The sequence below is a fragment of the Seriola lalandi genome, unplaced genomic scaffold, assembly GCF_002814215.2.
Source record: "Seriola lalandi dorsalis isolate HSWRI2012SDOR001 ecotype SW California unplaced genomic scaffold, Sedor1 jcf7180002054953, whole genome shotgun sequence".
NCBI lineage: Eukaryota > Metazoa > Chordata > Actinopteri > Carangiformes > Carangidae > Seriola > Seriola lalandi.
In genome coordinates this window covers 1,333,124-1,354,320 of record NW_019525504.1, presented here as the reverse complement: position 1 = coordinate 1,354,320, position 21,197 = coordinate 1,333,124, and the positions used below count along the sequence as shown (strand labels likewise).

At 39.7% G+C, this 21,197-nt stretch overlaps 2 protein-coding genes across 3 annotated transcripts in view; both read left to right on the top strand.

Annotated features, from left to right (window-relative positions):
• The window catches only part of gphna (gephyrin a), a 35,434-nt gene extending 22,318 nt beyond the window's left edge, over positions 1-13,116 (top strand). The window contains exons 17-24 of the mRNA XM_023394789.2: positions 118-239; positions 1,167-1,254; positions 1,436-1,509; positions 2,534-2,598; positions 8,535-8,638; positions 9,152-9,248; positions 9,344-9,482; positions 9,580-13,116. Coding sequence (XP_023250557.1) covers positions 118-239; positions 1,167-1,254; positions 1,436-1,509; positions 2,534-2,598; positions 8,535-8,638; positions 9,152-9,248; positions 9,344-9,477 — 684 coding nt within the window. The 3' untranslated portion in view covers positions 9,478-9,482; positions 9,580-13,116. The remainder of the gene's footprint in view (positions 1-117; positions 240-1,166; positions 1,255-1,435; positions 1,510-2,533; positions 2,599-8,534; positions 8,639-9,151; positions 9,249-9,343; positions 9,483-9,579) is intronic.
• Positions 13,117-13,772: 656 nt separating this feature from the next.
• Positions 13,773-21,197, top strand: part of pals1a (protein associated with LIN7 1, MAGUK p55 family member a) — a 28,754-nt gene continuing 21,329 nt past the window's right edge. The window contains exon 1 of one of the 2 annotated variants that reach the window (XM_023394791.2): positions 13,773-13,938. The gene's annotated coding sequence lies outside the window, so the exon portion shown is untranslated. Of the gene's footprint in view, positions 13,939-17,655; positions 17,912-21,197 lie in introns of those variants that run through there. The other variant, XM_087170563.1, reaches the window with a different exon arrangement.

Below are 21,197 nucleotides of genomic sequence, written 5' to 3'. Positions count from 1 at the left end.
CTGCATTTAGACTTTTTGGTTTTATATTGAATCAAGATGCCAGTTGAATTTGTGTGTGTGTGTGTGTGTGTGTGTGTGTGTGTGTGTGTGTGTGTGTGTGTGTGTGTGTGTGTGCAGCTGTTGAATCCAGAGGATGACCTCCACCCAGGGAAGATCAGAGACTCTAACCGCTCCACTCTTCTGGCCACCATCCAGGAGCATGGATACCCCACCATCAACCTGGGCATCGTTGGAGACAAGTAAGACGTTCCTCTGCACCTCCTACTGTCAGTCTTTATATTGTGACAAAGCACATAGATTCAGGCAAAAGTATTCAACCCTTTATAGTTCTGAGCAATAACGAGTCAGTGGAAAAAAACTATTTTATTCCAAATGAAATAAATTCTTCATCTTTTGATTGGGATGATTTTTCTGCCTCTGCGCCGGCGTCAGTCAGAGCCGGACACAGACACGGAACTTCTTCAAATTTGGTACAAACATTCACTAGGGCTCAAGGATGAACTGATTACATTTTGGGGGTCAAAGGTCATGGGCATGCTGACCTCTCAAAACACAGTTTTGGCCTTGTGAACGTGATATCTCAGTAACACCTTGCAGGAATTTCTACAGATTTGGCACAAAGCTTCACCTGGACTCAAGGACAAACTGATTAGATTTTGGTGGTCAAAGGTCAAAGGTCACAGTGACCTCACAAAACAGTTTATAGCCATAATTCAAGACTTCACACAGAAATTAGGACCAAATTTTAAATGTTTTATATTTCTTTTTTGACTAGTCTTACCAATTGATGTGAGTCTATTTAAAATGATTCTTATGCAATTTAAAAAAGCTAATCCATGAAGCTAGATGACCAACAAGAGACTTAAATTTAGAAGTAATGATAAAAACAAGGGTCGGAACTGAAGCAGCAGATGCAGAGATATCCAGACTAGTTGTCCCTACCATGGCTGGATCCTGCACTTTCCCATAATGCCACTTGATAGACGTCTTTTCAAGTCTTGTCTGGTAAATGCCCACGTCTCTTCCATCAGTAATGTGTAGTTTTCAAGCCCAATCCAACATAACCCTGATGACATCACTGCGACATCACCAGGTTTGTTCTCTTAGACATCATACAGCTGAGTAGCAGCCCTCGTGAGTTTGATGTTTCACGCTTGTGTCTGCAGCCCTGATGACCTGCTGTCAGCTCTCCATGAGGGAATCAGTCGTGCCGATGTAATCATCACCTCAGGAGGTGTGTCCATGGGCGAGAAGGTATCACTAACTAATAACCCACCTCTTCTAACTAAGTAAAGAATTCACTGACACGTTGAGCAGATGTTCTGATATTGAATGAAGAAAAAGACAGATTTTCTTTTTCACAGTATTGTGTTCATTTTTGAACAGTTTGACAGTATTACTACTCTCCATGTGTCTGTGTTTGTGTGCCTATCAGGACTACCTAAAGCAGGTGCTGGATATTGACCTTCATGCTCAGATCCACTTTGGACGAGTCTTCATGAAGCCAGGGTAAGAGTTTGAAATGAGGGAAACATGGTTTTGGTTTCTGGTGAGAAATAAGATTTATCCTCTTCCCTGTTCATATTAATCATTCTGCTTATGGTGCTGATTTCACTACAACTTCTGCTTCTGCTCATTATACATCTACTACTGCCACTTCTACTACTGTCTCTGCAACTGTGAGAACTGCTTATACTACCACTGCTATCATTAGTACTAACACTACTTCTGTCGCTGCTATTACTATTATTTCAACTGCCACAATTTTGTTGTACTGTTCCTGTTACCTTTACTACAAATTATATTGATACTATCACAGTATCACTGCTGATAACAGTACTACTACTGCTGCTGTTAATATTGATGGTAGATGCACTATTACTGATGTGGAGGACCAGGGATGTCACAGGAAAAGTAATAAAGCATTTCCTTAATTTGATATTTTAATGGCATTAAAAATAGGAATTGTAAAAAGAATTTATAAATGAACAATTAATCCATCTATAAATTCTTGTGATTTAAAAATGTATTAAAAAAAAATCATTAAATAAACCATTTATACATACATGTATTGATTCATGAATAAATAGTAGAATTTGAAAAACTTTCCTGGATTTCCTCTTCAGTTTCCATTTCCTTTTTCCTGCTGATTTTACTTTTCCTATTGCCTGATCGATTTGCTTCCTGACACTCTGGCCTTCAGTGCTGGTAAAACCTACTGGTTAGCTCTCCAACCCATCAGAGAGCTTGTTACATCCCATGGCCAGTTGGGATTGTTTAGCCTGGTTTTACCACTGAAGGTCCAGAGTGTCACAGAAGAGTGTCCAATTATTTATTCACATGTTTAAAATGCCATCAAAAATGTATTAAATGTATTTATTGATAGATAAAACGTTCACTTAGAAATTCTTTTACAATTTCTATTTTTAACGTCTATTAAAAGATGAAATGCTTTCCTGTGACTTCCCTGGTCCTCCATACTATCACAGCTACTGAAGGTGAAACAATTGACCTGTGTGTTTCTGTTCCTCAGTCTTCCTACTACCTTTGCCACAGTTGACATTGACGGTGCACGGAAACTCATCTTTGCTCTGCCAGGTACTACGTGTGAAGTAACTGTGTTGTCTGGGTGTTGTCTCTTTGTTGTGGTATCACCTGGACCCTCTCTGATCAGTGTTTCTCTGGTTCAACACCCACTAAAGATTATTCATGTCGTGTCCCATTCACTATATGTGAGCTTCAATCTGGCACCAGAACAGTAGGTACACTGTAGAAGAGGAGCAAAGGACAATGATAGCACATGACAAGATGCAGTTTGTGTGCAAAGAACCATGGTTGTTTAAAAATCATGTACAGTATGTGATGATCCAGGCTAGGGATGCCACTAATGACCGTGCTTCTATCGATTAATCTATCGACTATTTTATCGATTAGTCGATTAATCTAAACGATTCATTTTCCTCCAGAAAATCTAAATGATCTAAATTTATCAGCTACAAGGACCAAAGATATTAAAAAGCTTGTCTACTAATGAACAGACACTTACAGATGAAGTAATCCTTCATGTTTGTGACTGATCTCACTGTGCCGTAAAAAATAATAATCACAAAATAACGCTGGTTAAACAAGACTTAGAGTGAGGGGATTTGAACTGTGATGTGCTCATCCTCCCAAAGTCAGACGCTAACCAGCTGATCTTATCTTTATCTTATCCATACACTTATTGATCCAGCTCAGACTATTAATGGTTCTTTTTTTAAAAAGAGTAAATTCAGAACAGGATCTGAATTGATTGTTCTGGTTTGTTTCAACCAGTCGCTCGGTTTACAACAGTCTGCCACGTTTTAAGATTCACAGACAGCTATCGTTGTAGCATTTGCTAACAGTTTGTTATTAGCTTAACCAGCGCCATGTTGTTGTGTAAAAGACAGCGGGACTCGGCGGAGGAAATAGATGAAAATATCTCTTTTGTGTTTGTTGCTTGTTGAACAGGTGATTGGATGAAGTTCTTATTGGCCTTTTACGTTTTATTGCACTTACAGTAAAGTTCGGTGATAGTTGTCTTCAGTAACTCCAGTAATCTTCAGTTATCTTTACTTCACCTGGTGCTGTCTCCAGCACAGCCTCGCTCTGCTGTTCGCTCTGTGTGTGTGTGTGTGCGCGTGCGAGTGTCTGCGTGTGTGTGCGTGTGTGTGTACCTGCAGCCCCGCCACCGCTAGAGAGCAGAAGACAGAGAAGCAGTGCAACCATAAATGATAAATAGAAAATAAATATATGACAGGTAATTGTGACTGGCTGCTACAAATAAATCAATAACAGCAGTTTAAAGCCTGAAGCACTTGGTAACAGACATGCACGTACTGATGACAGTTGCAGCTTGAATTTGATTGGCCACAGTGAGGCAATGCCAAGGCAGAAGCGGGAGTCAGTGGAGCGATGGTCCTGTTGTTCTGGATAAACGTTGTCATAGCATGGAGGCAGCTAGACCTCCAGTATATGAGAATAAAGTCGTAACTTTACAAGAAAGAAAATTCTTCCCTTGTGTCTCTTGATCATTTTCTGGCATACAAGTAATTTCAGGTCTAATCTGGTCAGTTGATTCATTTTTGAATACAATAAAAAAAACAAACATTGAATGTAGGTCTTTTTCAGCATATTTCGACCTAAATACCAGTTTAAGGCGACTGTGGCTCAGGAGGTAGAGCGGGTTGCCCACTAACCAGAAGGCCGGTGGTTCGATCTGCGGCTCCTACAGTACGTATGTGTTTGAATGTGTGTGTGAATGTGGGATGTATTGTAAAGCACTTTGAGTGGTCAGTAAGACTAGAATAGCTCTACATCTGCGTTGTGTATGCATCTCTTAACACACACTGCATGCTCTTCACACTCAGAGTTCATACAGTAGCCTGGATGTGCCTGACTGGGGATCGTATGTGATTACTTCTCTGGAGCGTTGACGCACACTGACACTGAGAAATCACAGCAGCATAACCCACTGGGTCAAAACGCCACTGGTGTGTGGACTTACACAGAAAAACAGGAGGCTCAGCTGTGTTAATGTGCATCATATATGTGTATTGCCAGTGTGTGTTGCTCTTTACTCTCAGTTTGGAGAGACATGCAACATTTCAAGTGACTCTCTGGAAGCTCTATAGCAGGTGTGTGACATGCACACACACACGCACACACACAGTAACACTGTGCTATCACCATGTTTGTTATATCTTTATGAATGTTTCCCCAGTGCTGTGCATCTAATGTGCCTTTGTAATACACAGTGCAGCTTGATTAGGGTTACCTTCAGGTGAATCTTGCTGAACTACTACACAAACGCCACCCAGTCTCCATCTGAACAGACCTGGAGGTTTACATGCTAACTCATGCTTAAAGTTGCAGGTTGCATCCTTTACATATCACACACTGGGGCCATGGTGAGTCACTTGAGCCAAGTAAAACTGAACTTGATGTATAAAGTTCCTAACATTTCATCAATACTTTTTGTTTTTTTTTAGTTTAGTTGTCGCAGTGCTCAAAAAAAAAATCACCTCATTTTATGATTCCAAGTAACTTCCTGACCCTTGGTAACTTTGTGTCGTGGTAAGGTCCTGTTTTCAGGAAACCAGGGCTGAGGTCGAAAAGTCAAAATAATCTCCTTTTCTAAGCACTTTTCCTTGACCTTGATGGAAAATGTCACAAGGTCAAGGAGATATTTTTTTTGAAAACTAACTTTATTTACACATGGACGATAAATCCTCCTTTTCTAACCACAAAAACAAAACAGGACTGAAATGTGGAAATAAGATGAAAGTAATACACAAGTAAAGGAAGTTGAGCCATTAAAATAATAATTATTTAGAAATAAGAACTGAGCAAGAGATCAGAATGAATTATATTCAGACATAAGTTTATAGTTTCCTGTCATAGACATTTTGACATTTCTACATTTGTTAAGTAGAGGAAATTCATTTCTAGTGTTCGACACAGTGGGAGGGGATTTAGTGCAACAACATTTATGTATAGGCTGTAGTATTTTGATATGATGATGATATTGTTGACTCTAAATTCAAGCTGCTTGTTCTTCATGACGACTCCTGACTGGATTTAAAGAGAATAAATCTATATTCATGGATTTGGGCTTCAGTGGATCAGACAGGGATTTCCTTCAGTTCTGGATCCAGTCACAAACATTAAACTGTTTCTCTGCTGTTTCTACATGTATGTGGCTCTGCTGTGGTGAAACTAACGCTGCGTCGCTTTAAATGTTGCTGCAGCAAGGAATTGTGGGACGGCATTTCTCCTTTCCTTTGATAAAGGAAGCTCCAGTGTTTCCTATGCTGAAGGAGATGAGATAGGAAGCACTGAAGCTCCTTTCCTCCTCAGGTAGAGAAGTGGAGCAGCTCTGATCATGATGCTGCTCAGACACTTCAGCTCATTTCACTCAGTTTCAACCTTCATAAGAAAAAAAAGACTTTTCGACTGCAGCACTGTCCTTTTCACCTCTTGTAGTGTATCTGCCCTTTGCCCCTCCCTCCGTGTCCCTCCCTGCAACTCTCCTTCACCCAGTTTAAAAACCTCTGCTCTACTGTGAAGCAACTGATATTGATTTTGTTTGGACCAACTGATAACATGGTAAATAACGGGTTAGAAATGGGTAGAACTGTCCTTTAAAGAGCTGCTACAGTTAAGTGATTAGTATGCAGTGTTGAATGAAATTTAAATGATTGAATATCTGCAAGAATCACAGGTTTAAAAAGCCCCTCTAGAAACCCCAGTCTGTGTGTTGTGCTGATTAAAACTGTGTTGCTGGAATCCTAGAGTGTAGTATGTCCTGTGGCCTTGTAATGTGGAGTGTGTTGGTCTGTGCTCCAGTCTAGCATTGTATATGTATTGCTGTTGTTATTAAAGGAAACTTCAGCTTCAGAGAAACTGGGCCCTCCCTGCTGGAGGTCGTGGCCCCGAGTGAGACCGAGGGCAGACAGCCACAAAGCCCTGCACCTAGAGGAAGTAGGTCCTGAACCCAAAATGACCCATAATCAACCTCTGACCGCACAGATCCCCTTTCATCCTGCTTGGAAGAAAGACATCCTAACTTTGATTCCCAGATGCCTTTCTGAATTACCTCTACCCCAAACAGTACTGCACATTATGGCTGACTCGCTGGTGTGTGACAGCAGATATTTCTGTGATAAAATTTGAGTTGTCACTGAAATAAACTAATACCCTGCAAAACAAAATTGACACACACCAGAAATGACCTCAAATGTACCGCCATACAAATCACTGCCTACAGGACACTCGTCAACCCTCTCTGCCCAAGTCCGTCACCAAAACTTTGACCCTCAGCTGATTGAAAATATGCTGAATGAAAACATTGTGATTCCCATACGGACCTGGAATATTCTTCAGCCACTTGTCCTGGTCCTCGTCCTTGTGAGCTGACCCTCAGTCATCTCTGTCACTACCTGCTTATCCACAACTCACTTCATGCTGCATTCACACTGTGGTCAAGAGGGGGTCAAAATCATCGGCACCATCACAAACACTTAATTATTTTGGCACTTATACAGTCACACAGGTCTAAACAACTTGTTTTTGTTCATATTTGGGATTAGTGTCATCAACTTAACTTAACTCAACTTGCAAGCCTCTTTGGACTACGGTTACCCATAACACCCGTCGCTACCTAGACCCACAGAGATGTGTACATGTACAGGACACCGTCTTGACCAGCTCCTATTTTTTTTGGTATGCTTGAGCTCAAACTGGTGTAGCTGAGACGCCAACGTTTTAGCTGTGTTTCTTGTTCTTCTCTGATCTCCAAATTGGACGGCCTGAAGGGCAAATAGTTGCTTTGTTACTACTTTCATAATTACCAGGAGAAGAGGCATATTCGGTACTGCTATGGGAAACTGTTGTTATAAGTTAGGTTTGCAGACGGTCCTTTGTTCCTCTGCTTTCTCTTCTTCATCAGTGAAAAGGCTAAACTGAGGAGTGGGAAGCTCCACGTAGTCAGCAGTCTTGTTTGTACCTTGGCTTATTGTACGTTTACACTTCAATTAAATTAAAATGCATATCCAGGATGCACAGTGAAAGCCGACTTCTTCTCCTTCCTCAAATGTTTATCACCTATCACATCGTTCTGACTGTACAAACATTTAACTGTCGCTCTCCACTAGCACGCGGACAGTATATAGTAGTAGTAGTTTTTTATTCAGTCATCACACATAATACAGTAAATATAAACAATATAGACTGAAAAAAAGTGGTCTAAGTAGTGACTGAACAGGCTCAGGCTGAAGCAAAATGCTGTCTACATTCTTATCAATATAAGCTGCCCACCAAAAACTAAAGAAAATTAATCACACTTGTAACCCTCAGAAACAGCTCTGTGAACCAAAAGGAAATTACACATTTTCAAATTTATATTAGCATTGTTCCATAATTTGAGGAAAGGAAATCATCCACATTTACAACCCTCAAAAATAGCTTCTACAGATCATTCTTTTGAAAAGAGAACTACACATTTTTAAATTTAAATTTAACCCTGACGATGGAAACATGATTTTTATCTTTTTGTATACTAACCTTACAAACACCTTTCAGATCATATTTGCTCTCCTGTGTGTTACTGAGCTGAAAACATTTGTAAAAATTCTGTCAGACAGAAACAATTGATTTGTAGTCAAAACAGACTTAAGAATAGCAGCTCAGTCAGCCTTGTTATGCTCTTGAATTGGAAGGTTTTGCTGACACAGAGTCCTGATGTCTTTGCACAAGGTCTGCAGCAGTGGTTATGACTGTGACTTGAAGATACATTTATTCACCAAGTACAATAAATGCATCGGGATCTGTTTGGGTTATATCAGGCACGTACAGTACAGAAACATGTTGAATGGAAACAGAGACAGTGCAGACACTGATTACACACTGCGCACTGTATATATGCACTAATATATAGATTGTAGTAATTATCTACTAGTTATGTAACTCAATTGTTTTCCTCCTTAGTAACCGAGTGTTGTGTTGTTGTAAAGGTAACCCAGTGTCTGCAGTGGTGACATGTAACCTGTTTGTGATTCCGGCTCTGAGGAAGATGCAAGGCATTCTGGATCCAAGGCCTACTATTATTAAAGCTAGGGTAAGACACGAGCACACACGCACACACACACACACACAGACACACACTTCAGAGCCAAACACCTAACCCTAACCCTTTTAACAGTAACTTAAATGCTGTTGAAGCCTGTATCCTGTTTTATCTTCTTGTAATGTTCTGACGTTGATGTTATTTTAAAGCCACATTATTAGACACTCTATCTCGGCTCTATACAAGAAGAAATTCTAATATTATTGTAAATATGTAGCAGGAGCCAGCAGACGGTCAGCTTAGCATAAAGACAGGAAGGAAAAAAGAGCGAGCAAAACCCACTCACCAGCACCTCTGAAGCTCTATTAATCAACATGTCATATATTGTTTGATTGAAGTGCTTCATATTTAGGGTGTGGACATGACTATTCTTTAAAATGAGAAGCAGTGGTTTTAATAAGTATTTAACATGTTAGTAACTCAGTAACGTTTTGTGTGTGTGTGTGTATGTGTGTGTGTGTGTGTGTGTGTGTGTGTGTGTGTGTGTGTGTGTGTGTATTACAGCTTTCCTGTGATGTTAAGTTGGATCCCAGACCAGAGTACCACCGCTGTATTCTCACCTGGCATCACCAGGAGCCCCTGCCCTGGGCACAGAGCACAGGTCCGCGCGCGCACACACACACACACACACACACACACACACACACATTGTATACGACTTACTCACATGCATGATCTCTGTCCCTGTGTCTCCAGGCAACCAGGTATCCAGCAGGCTAATGTCAATGCGTAGCGCCAACGGCCTGCTGATGTTACCTCCTAAAACAGAGCAGTATGTGGAGCTACATAAGGGAGAGGTCGTGGACGTCATGGTAATCGGACGGCTATGATGCAGGTACATCAAGCTCTCGTCCTGTACATATGTTTGACTTTGTCATAAAGTTGAGACAAACACAGACAGTAACGACCCTCCAAACTGTTTCTCTCCCCAGACTTCAGTGTCAGTCGCCAACAGTTACCATGGCAGTGCCAGAACTTCCTGTCTGGACAGGAAATGGGCGGGGGGCAGGAAGTGATGCATGTCTACCTGGTCACCATTAGCTGTGATGTCATATGCAACAGCCAATTGGAGCCAGCGCAGGCTGAATCCTCATTGGTCTGCTCTGAGGAGATCACTGTATTTCAATGGAGAAAAAAAGAGAAAAGAAATATATAAAATATGAGATTTATTCTGTAATATTATTACTATCCTGATGATAATTATTATTAATATTCTTAATTAATATTCTATTTATTATTATTGATTGAATATTATCATCTTAGTAGTAATCATGCCCTCGTCTCTCCTGTTCATTTGCTTTGTGCGTTTAACATGTTTCCCTGGTAGATATAGAGATGTAGAGATTTCCCCTTACTTCTTCCATCTCTCTCCCCCTCCTCTCTCTTCTTTTTCTTCCTCTTCTTATTCTTCTTCTTCTTCTTCTTCTTCTTCTTCTTCTTCTACTTCTTCTTTTTCTACTTCTTCCTCTGCTCTGGCGTCCTTTTTCCAGATACTCCTTGAGAACCCGTCCCTGCAGTATTACTACATCTTCTCCTGTAACACACTGACCCTATCATCAACATTGACAGATATGAACTAAAGACATTATAAAGACATCTTTTGATTCAAGCTGCTGATATCGTTTTGAAGCTGCTGATATAGTTTGTGCCGGTACAGTAAATATGACTTTTTTTTGCCAAAAAAAGGAAAAAATACAAGGATCCTTTGTATTGTTTTTTTTTTGTTTTTTTGTTTGGGTTTTTTTGTCAATTTCAAACCATACTGAGACACTACAGCTCATCATCACTCTCAGTGAAAGCCATCAAACTCTTGTGAGTGGGTTATTGGCTCAGCTTGAGGCAGGACTTAAATCCTCCCTCACCACACTGGTACGGTCTGCTCCGACATGAAATATGAACAAGATCATTATAATATAATACATAATGACTTTTATGATCTGTAGTTATATCAGAGGTGGGCCACACTGGCAGTATTAGTATTACGCTAACCCTGCATTCAAGTGCTGTTTGATTTACATGAGTTTAAGGTTTACACCATAATACTACATTACGAAATTAAAATCCTTTTTTCTTGTTTTTTTCTTTCTTTTTTTTACTATTAAAAGATTAAGGCTGACTTTACTCTATATTTTTCATATGGTCATAAAATTCCTGCAAAAAAGACTGAAACCAACAACTTGTTAGTGTTTCTCTTTCCCACCTTGTCTGTGGCTCTCAATCACAATCACAACCCAATTGGTTCCTACTGAAGATGAAGATTTTTAAAGGGATAGTTTGACATTTAAGGAAATACCTTAATTCACTTTCTTGCTGAGAGTGAGATAAGAAGATTGACTCTTCATGTTAAACACTAGAAGCAGGGGGGAAAAAAAACAGCTAGTCAGGCTCCGTCCAAAAGGTGACTAAATCCACCTACCTCCACCACCTACTCATTCAGAACGGGTCAGAAACATATAGCGCCAACTTTTTTAAAGGCTCAGTCATTTCCTAAAACAGCTGGGCGGTGTTACTCCAACATAACGGAATAGTGCATTTATTGTGGACTACCTTTAGTGGCAGATTGATAAACTACTGTGTGTGTGTGTGTGTGTGTGTGTGTGTGTGTGTTCATGGTAGTGAAAGAATATGTCACCCAGTGCAACAGGGAGGAATATCAGGCTTTGGATTCACACACAGTAATTGTCAGTGGGATAATTTAATGTTGGTTTTGGTCTTTTCACAGGATTTGGTAACACTAAGAAAAATGTAGAATATTATCATTCTTTCAGTAGCCAAAGATTACTAACTATACTTACAGCTGGTCTCGAAGGCTGGCTTCGTTTTTTGGCCTCCATCTTTTTTCCAGTTTGTACCCATAAACCACACGAACGTGAACACAGGAGCTTGAATGAGTCGTGCCGTACTATATTCCTAACTCAGAGAAACTCTGACCTGACATCACTTGAAAGCAGGGTGTCGCATTCAGGTGCTCATAAACTATACAACTGGTGTATTTCTACCATGACAGTGTTAAGGTGCTTGTTAAAGTCAAAAATATCAATTCACTTCAAGGCTGTAAATCAAACGACATCATTTGACTGCTTCTCTTTCGATGTACTGTATGTAGTCTGAGCAACACTGAGGAACATAGAAAACCTTGTGTGATATTTAGCCCACGACAAGAGCTTAGTTTACGCCTAGCATTAACTAAAAGTAGAAACTGTTGGTTGCAGTATCCTGCTGATTAAACACTGACCATAAATTGTTTACCAATTAACAAGGACAATTCAAATGCATCATATGCAGTCTGTGTGTCCCAAGCATTCACCAGTGCACCATACCTTAACCTCTCTAGTTCCTCTGATTCTTCCTATCAGTGTGGTCAGTGCCAAACAAACCCACATGATCAAAAGTCTAATGCTGCATTCAGGTCATGTTGGAATGACTGGTACAAAGCTGTGACACTTACTTTAATGGTACTTCATGACACCAAGATGACATCATTGATATGTTTTTCTCTGCTGCTGATCTTCTTGTTTCAGTTACTCCAAGAAATGTAAAGTGAACATTATTTCCAGATAAGAAGCTCCTCTCTATCTTTCCTCTATGACCTGAATACTGCACTTTTCAGTGTTTCTGACCTTTGACCCCTCTCCTTATAGGCTGATGCCTCCACCTCTCCCCTCGTTCCTCCCTCTCCTCATATTTCTCTTTTCCTCCCCACCGACTTCACACTTGCATGCCCATAAAGGGGGGCGTGTCTTTCTCTTTGGGCAGGACTAATTCCAGGTGTGAGACCAGGGTGCAGCACCTGGGCGTGGCTTCTGATCTGACTAAATGGTACACTTACGATAATTCTTGATGTGATTATTGGTGCGTAAGAAGAGTTTTCCAAAGTCCTGGCTCTGGTACCAACACTGTCTTCTCATTTATTCCTTTGGCTCAGATGTCAGAAACTTCCCAGTTACCTCAAATGCACCATATATATCTATACGTGGCTCATGCTGGGTTCATGCCATGTGATACAGAGTGGGTGACAATTTTGTGCAAGAGTTTAAAGGCAAGGATCAATTGACTGGAAGGCCCACATCCAAATTAAACAAAAAAGTATTAAATTGAAACACATACCATATTTGTTTTTTTTTCCACATTCAGCAGCTCATATTTACAGTTAACCCATTATGACGTGAACGCAGCATCAGAGCATATCCTGGCACCTGCCCAAGGAGGACCAATCAAACCCAGATAGATTCATTTGAATAAGAAGAAGCAGGTTATTGTTAAACTGCCTTTGTACTGAGTGATTCGTAACACTGGACTGAACTCAGTGTCACACTGCACATACTATAAACTATGACCAGCACTTGTAATGAAGCAATGACACAGCATTCTACTACTACTGTATAAATATGATGAAGAGGATGTTTTTTCTGTAATGATATCATTGAAACTGAAGATTAATTAATAAAAATAATCCTGATTATTCTGTACCTTGTGTTTGGGCAAGTTGTTTTTTCTCAGGTAGTCAGTATGTAATGACAAAAATGATCGTCAGTGATGTCGATTTGTCTCTGAAATAGATTTATTCAAAAGGAAAATCTGTATGATACAAAGTAGACAAAGAGCTACACACATGACTCAATCCATGACCCAGTCTTTCACTCAGGTTGTAAACTCAACAAATGATACTAAAGCAGTAATCACCATTTTGAGGTTTGGCATATTGTGTGATGCAGTTATTTAAGATATATTAAGTGGGTGTTTTTGTATTAATAAAGCACTTTGAACTACATTGCTTGTATGAATAATGCTCTATGAATAAAGTTTATTATTATTATTATTAAAATGTGGGATACACTTGGCTTTAATAAGCATACATGGTAAATTTACAAAAACATCAGAAATATTAAGGTAGCCAACACATTTTCAGATGCATTTTTGTTACTACCCATGTTTGTGGTAAATTTTGGCTTTTTTTCTTTTTTATAAAAATGTAAGAAAGGGAATAATTCCACTGTACAGGGTTCACACACTACATTGCATTGTAGCACCTCGCGTCATTGTTTTATCTAGTTGTTGGCATGTTGGCTCCTCCCCCTGTCTGGAGGTGGAAATGACAGTCTGAGGAGGAGGAGCAGGACAGAGGTCTGCGCTGCTGGGTCCAATAAACGAGTAGCAGGGCTGTCAGAGTGAAACTGTGAATTAGAGAAAATAAAGCCAGAAATAAAAGTGCTTGGATTAAAACTAACACTTATTCAACAGTTCCCGGTTGGATTTAGCAGTTAAATGAGTGCGTAGACGGCTCGGACACAGTGAGTATTACAGTGTTTTCGGTCTGGTCTGAAGTGGCTTTGTTATCAACAGGTGCTGCTGCAGGAAGGAGCAAGTTAGCTAGCTAGCTGCTAACGTTAGCCTGATAACGTTAAATAAAATTGACCCACAGTTGCCAATAAAGTAAGTTATAATGGCCGTGGCTACTCGCTAAACTGATGGGAAAGGTTAGTATCAGCCGAAGCCACCATATTTCTGCTGAACATGAAGCTAATTAGCTTCTCACGAAGTTACTTATGTATGACTTTGATAGTAGACCTGGCTAAACAAAACAGTAATTTCTCTTAGCTAACGTTACTCACCTAGCATGATTTGTAGTTCTCTTTCAGTAAGTTGCTAGTTAGCTGTCACTCTGTCAAACACAGAAAGAAACTAACTCACCATTTTAGCACCATTCATGCTGACGTTATGTAATTGTTAACAGCAGAGGACTGTGTTTAGTGTCGTTTTGTCATCTGAGGTTGGTGTTTTCACCCCGTAGCATTGGCTAATGTTGTAAGTTATTGTAATATTACAGCGTGTGTGTTTTTCTGTGGTTATCAGAACAGATTCACTTCTGTTGAATTAAGAAGTTAAGATAGTGAATGAATCGAGACGTAGCTCTTTCATATGCATACAAAAAGTCTTACTCATAGGTCTTACCTGCTGTGTGCCTACAGGAAAAGAAGAAGAGATAATAACTGCCGTATTTTTTTAAATGGAGTAATCTTATCTCTGTTAGAGAACGGTATGGATTGGGTTGTGCCAACATAAGATTTTACCAATGCTATTTAAAACAGTATTTAACACGATTTTCTTTCTTTATATCTTCATCTGATTTGCAATCTTAAGATTCAGGATTGTGGTTGTCAGATATATTGTAAAATATTGTGTCAATGATTCAGGGTGAAAAGCCTATGTTGTGTTTGTCAGATACAAAACCTTTGGAGGATAGGTTTGAAGAAATGCAGACACAGATATGTAAAGACAGCAGAGAAAGGCAAACATGTTACCTAGTGAATGTTATCAGTGACAAGGCGCTGTCTTGAAAAACACTGACATTGAAATCACCTAATGTCAGTGAATGATTCTTCCTTTGCAGTGTCATGCTGTGTGCCTGAGGCTGTCTGTGTGGCGTTGATGATAACATTATGCTGCTTTGGCAGTTTATCTGACACATTGTCATGGCTTAGTGTTTTGTGTTCCTTATAATCCATTGGCTCTAGGGAACAAACAAATGACTAGTTGGATTTGAAACACACCCAATAACTGGTCAGCTTTAGGCACACAAACTTGGGACTTAAAAACAGTTTTGGAATACAACCTTCATTTTTTGCATTCAATACAGAATTGTTTGGTTATTTCACTGAATTCCAGGCAGTGGGATACACTTCTCTAAAAGTTTAACATGTGGTTATATGCACTGTATACATTGAAATGTGATTTATACCAAAAAGATCCTGATGAAACTTGGGCTTGTCAAGTACCAAACCAGTCCAGCATGCTGCTGTTGTTATGGATAGTTTTTTGGTGAAGGCTTGACCATTATATTCAAGTTGGATCAATAGAATGCAAAAATGTTGCTGTGGCAAAGAGTGTTGATTTTAAATGTATTTATTTTTAAATGTATTGTGTAGTGTGTAGAGTTTGTATGTTGGTTCTGTATGCTATGTGTAGGTGGGGTTTTGGTTGGACCAGAACAGCGGGGCGAGGCCTACAGAAGTGAATGTTGCTGGCTGACTGACTGACTAAATGATAAGGTTTCAACACTGGTCTCCACTCTTTCAAAATAATTTGGCACCATCAAGCAATGTTGCCAACTTAGCACCTTTGTTGCTAGATTTACTGACTTTTCAGAACCCTTTAGCAACTTTTTTTAAATAATAATAATTTAAAAAAGCAACAAATCCAGCTACTTTTTGAATAAAGCTTGCGAGGTTCCAGTATTGCCCTGTGAACGTAAGGTTGGGCACACCTTTCTATGCTGACCACACAACAGCTGACATGAATGAGTTTCTAACTTTCTCTGTGAGTGATCAGTTTACAAGTAAATATAGGCGATTTCACAGCACAGCCATTGTCTTGAACCTTTGTGTATGGGGATTCTGTCGGACGACATTGCGGTTATAAATTAAGGATTTTAGCCGTGAGGAGCAGCAGATGGCTCGGAAGTGACTGCTGGTTAACACGAAGTCTTAATGGGACAACATAAACAGAAAAACAAGTAAATGACAACAGTTTTCCTGGGAATTCATCTGTATTACAATACTGCCGATGTTGTCAATGAAAGTAAGAGAGAAGCACACAGATAAGGGGCTGAAACCAGCTGACACTAGGCTGAATGCAAATAGCCTACGATGTGGTCCAGCCATTTCAAATAGTCTTGTTTCTGATGTTGCATATTGGCATAAATATTAACGATTGATACATTACTGACAGGTCTGGACTTAACAGCAGCTAAGAAGCCATTTTTATGTATCATAATTCACAAGTTAGTACAGTAAAAGAATAATTCAGTATGTGTTGTTACAAAATTAATAGGTTTTCATAGGATTGGACTATATTTAAAACATAGGAGGAATGTGTAGCTAGTCGACAGAAGGTACCTTACCTTCAGTTATAGTCTGTGTTATAGGTAGGGCTGAACAATATGCCAAAAAAAAAAAAAAGATCACAACTATTTTGACAGATATTGCGATTGTGGTATGAGTTACGATTTTAGTGGGAATGGTAATTTTTCATTTCATTATAACTGAAAGAAATATAAAATGATGGTGCGATTTTTGCTGGGGTGTCAACTCCTGCGATCTGGATGTTGCATTTAGCTATATTGCAATTTTGATAATATTGTGATTAATTGTTCAGCCCTAGTTATTGGCTGTCAGCCCAGCCAGTTACCTGCAGCTGTATAGAATACTGTATAGGACAGTATGTGAACTCTGATGCTTTGAAACTTGGCTCTACAGGCAGGAATGAGGTCACATGGCTATGGTGATAAAGTCAAGGCTGACTTTTACGGACACACATGAACACACAGAGAGAGAGCTGGTGAAGCAGTGAGGTGAGGGCAGCGAAAAAAAACCCCAAAAAACAGAAGTCCTCTGTTCTCTGGAATGCTCTCTCGCTCACTCTCTCACTCTCGTTCTCGCTCTGGTTCTCTGACCTGATTGGGACCCACAGTTAGGCTGTTGCCAAATCAACATGGGTCACCAAATCAGGGTTAGACTGATGTAGCCACTTCCACTAGGCCTAGTCTTGTCACCTGGTCAGTGTTGCCCACCTCAGATATAATGAAGGTTAGGTTTCTCCAGCCTTGGTTAATCAATGTGCTTAATTCTGACTGTCAGTACAGTTTAAATATTGTAAAAACTTAATGTTTCTGAGGCTATTCCACGATATATATTTGTATATGTTTAATTGTAAGCACGTGGTTGACAAATATTAGAGAAATATCTGTTAAATCTTTCCACAACTATTCATTGAAATATCAATTCCTAGTTGAAAACTAAGCTTTTTGACAGCTGTTCCCTATTTTCTCCTTCATTTTGGCTCTTTTCCTCTTTGTCTGGTACAAGGTGGTACAGCCCTTTTTAAGAATGTGCGTGTATGTTTCAGTGTGTACTGTTAAACACAAGATAAGAGTCGGCTCTGCTTCTGCTCCCAGTGACATTCACAACACACACACAGACCTGCTGCTTTACTCACTGTGTGTTAGTCACAGCGAGATTTCCAACATTATTTACATGTTGTGGCTATAATGGTGATCCTGACTGAGACTGAGAACTTTTCTGCACAACTTTTTGTCTTGCTTTTTCCACTCAGTAGAACAGCACAAAGTAATAGTGCTTTTCTCTTTTCGTCAACATTGTTGAGGATGTCGTTGTCTTTTTTAAATAAACTTTATTGGAATTATCAAGGGACAAAATCGGCTCAGTCTTTATGTTCAGAGTAAGGACACATTTTGTGACTGATACGGTATGTAATTGAACTCTACAGTGTTTGCCCTCCTTTAATCCCTCTCTTTCTGCCACTCTCTCTATGTCTCTTTACCAGGGCCAAATGTTTTAATATGTACCAACAGGTGAATATCACTCTTGCTAAGGTTCCTTAGAGCTGTGCTGCTTTACTTTATACTGCTGTGATGATCATTGTATTGTTTATAGCTGTATTTAAAGAGTTGATGAGCAACAGAACATAAACCGCTTGTAGAATAAAGGAGGAATTTCACTGCTGGAAAAGGGACCGTTTCTTAAAACTAGGTCACCTTTGTAGTATGCAGTTATTTTTGAAACTGGTACCATATAGCCAGAGAAAAAAAGCAAAAAAAGGTTGTATAAGCAGCCTCACAGTAGGGGTGTAAAAGAATATTGATACACTTGAGTATCATGGTACTATGTTTTGTGCACTTGCAACTTGTACAATACAAATAACTCAGTCAATGCTTTATTTCATTTGAAAAGACAGCATTTCCATACATAGACTGTACTTGGTTGGCCCGCTTAGCTAGATTAAGACCCATCCAAGTAGACAAAATCACTCAGTTACAACTTAGGTCAATCTTACATTAGAACGCCTCATTTCACTTTTCAAAGTAAATCATTTTTTGCCAAACACCATTTGAGTTGCATGTGCTGCAGTTACTTAGTGGGGACTAGAGGCTTCTGTGTGTAGCCTCCTAGCTAGCATCTACCTACACCCTGCATTTGAGGCGTTTAGGGTACATACGTAAATTGTAGCGACAGAAAAAAAACGTGTGTTACATACTTTGGATAAACCGTAGCTACTTTCTGTAGCAGAGGGTCGTCAGTATTGCCCCATGAGTTGGGCTTTCCTTCTGCAGTCACACCTCTCTATGCTGACTGCACGGCAGCTGACGTGAATGAGCTTCTTACTTTCTCTCTGAGTGATCATTTTACAAGTACATATAACCAAAAGCACAGCTGTTGTCTTTAACTTGTGTCTATTTTGTCAGACAACATTGCGGTTATAAAATCTGGATGTTAGCAGCAGCTGCTTGGAAGTGATCACTGCTAACATGTTGTCTTAATAGGCCACTTTTCAGTTTGTATTTCAAACTTGTTCTGTGTGGTCACCAGACGTCCCAGTTTCCAGTTTCAAGCTGTGTGTCCCGAGTCCTGACAAATATGAAATGTTAAATGTCATGGATTTCAATATTGGCTACCAAATTGTGTACTATTCACCACAATTATCATTATTACCTAACCCAATATAAAAATGCACCACACCTCTGAATTCAGGGCTGATATCCAATGAGTCATAGGTAAGCATCATAGGCTATGACGCTGGTGGGTCTTTCTGACAGTATGCATTTAGCTGTCATTCTGAAGAAAAGCTCCAGGAGGTTCACTCCTTCCCTTGTAAGGTACCAGGCAACGAAAATGCTGTGTTCATGGCGCCCGTGGTGTTGAAAGATGTACTCGGGAGGTTTGGATTGAGATTTATTTAGATCCCCATTAGCCACAGTGTAATAGTGGCTGCTCTTCTGTGGTCACCACAGGTTTTTAAATAATCCTTCAGTGATAGAACATTAACATTAATACATTGGCTCAGTTTCTTTGCACCATATATTCTTTGAGTTCTTGATACAGCCATGGAGCCATTTCATTTCCCACAGTTTGTTGTGTTTCAGGGGCATGTTGTCATTAACTGGTATTAACAATCCTCTTTAATATTATTTTTGACCAGATTTTGGAACATTAGTCTTCTCTCCAATTGCAATTTAAATAATGATTTCTACAGCCTACTGGAATTGATGTTTTTGAGAACATTTCAGCAACATTTGTTAAAAATAGATCAATGCAAGTCGACGATTGTCCTGCGACATATTTTTGTTGGCTTTCTAATAATCTGACAAATTACATGTATGTGAAATAATTGTCCCCTCTCCTGATGAGAACGTCTATGGTGAGGGCATAAGTGCATGAATGTGCAGAACACTTAATGCTCCCGGTTTAGGGGTTTGAAAATATGGTCACTATTGTTCTGTTGTCTGACAACAGAAACAGTAAAACATATAAATGAGAACACAGAGAGGAGGAGAGAAGCAAACAGACAAAGGGCAGAAACCAGTTGACACTAGGCTGAATGCAAATACTACGTGGTGCAGCCATGTACTAGGTTTTGACCTGGTCCTGTTTATTGTTTGTTTTAGAGATACACCTGTCCACACGAGGCTCACTGTTGTGCTCTTCATCTTAAAAATAGATAAATAAAAGAGAAAGAAGCTGAACACAGTGAAGTTTGTTGTAGTGAGGATAGTGAGTAGATACTTCCTCCATGGGTGTGCATCTGCCACACCGACGTCACACCACTCATCACAGAGCACCGGTGGGTGTAGCTAACTGAGCTACCCCAGCTGTAGGGCGTCTCTTTCAGCAGCAGTTGGAATGAAGGTGGCCACCTCCTCTTCCATACGCTGCTGTGTCTTTACATCTGTATCCAACATTTTTTCATGAAACTACCGCTTTAGTAAATACACGGGTATTTTACTGTCAGCGTTTTGCTGTTGCTATAGCAAGAGAACCACATGGCGGGGGCTTGTTTTGGCTCGGACATGCCCTGTGACTGTTCTTGGAGGCAGACCTACAAAGAATGAGGAAGTACAGCTCGCAATCTAAACAGGTTGCAAAACTCCTCCTGATGACATCACCTGAGGGAATTTAACAGCTATAAGCAGAGAGATAATTTCATATATGGAAGGCAAAGGGACATTTACTGCCATTCATATACATGTACTCTCCAAACTAGAAATCGGTGAAGTCGCCTTTGTTGCTGATGCTGTGCTTTTGCCAGAACTAACAGTGCACTGCACCTGTTGTTTTAGCTGAGTATACAAGGTTTTGTTTTAATACCCTCAAGAGGAGCCAGTCGCTGTTTGTCATTGTTACACATCTTAAATAAACAAGTAACACAGAGATAATCCTACAGTAAACATCAGACTTTGAGTTTACATTTCCAGCTTTATGGCATACTCTGCTTCATGTCATCACCTGCCGCCCTAAGGAGGAAATAGAAGCATCTTTGATGAAATAATGAGCTTATGACATAATATGTTGCCACGTGTCATTTATTGTCACGTCAGTGTGTTTATTTTGTGTCTTTATATGTTTATTTTAAGTTGAACACCATGAAATTTGTCAATTAAACATTAAAGTTAAAAATCTAGTAACCAAAAGCAAACACTGCAAAACGTTTGGGAGTGTATACTTGGTATAGGAAGTGGTTATGGGATTTTAACTAA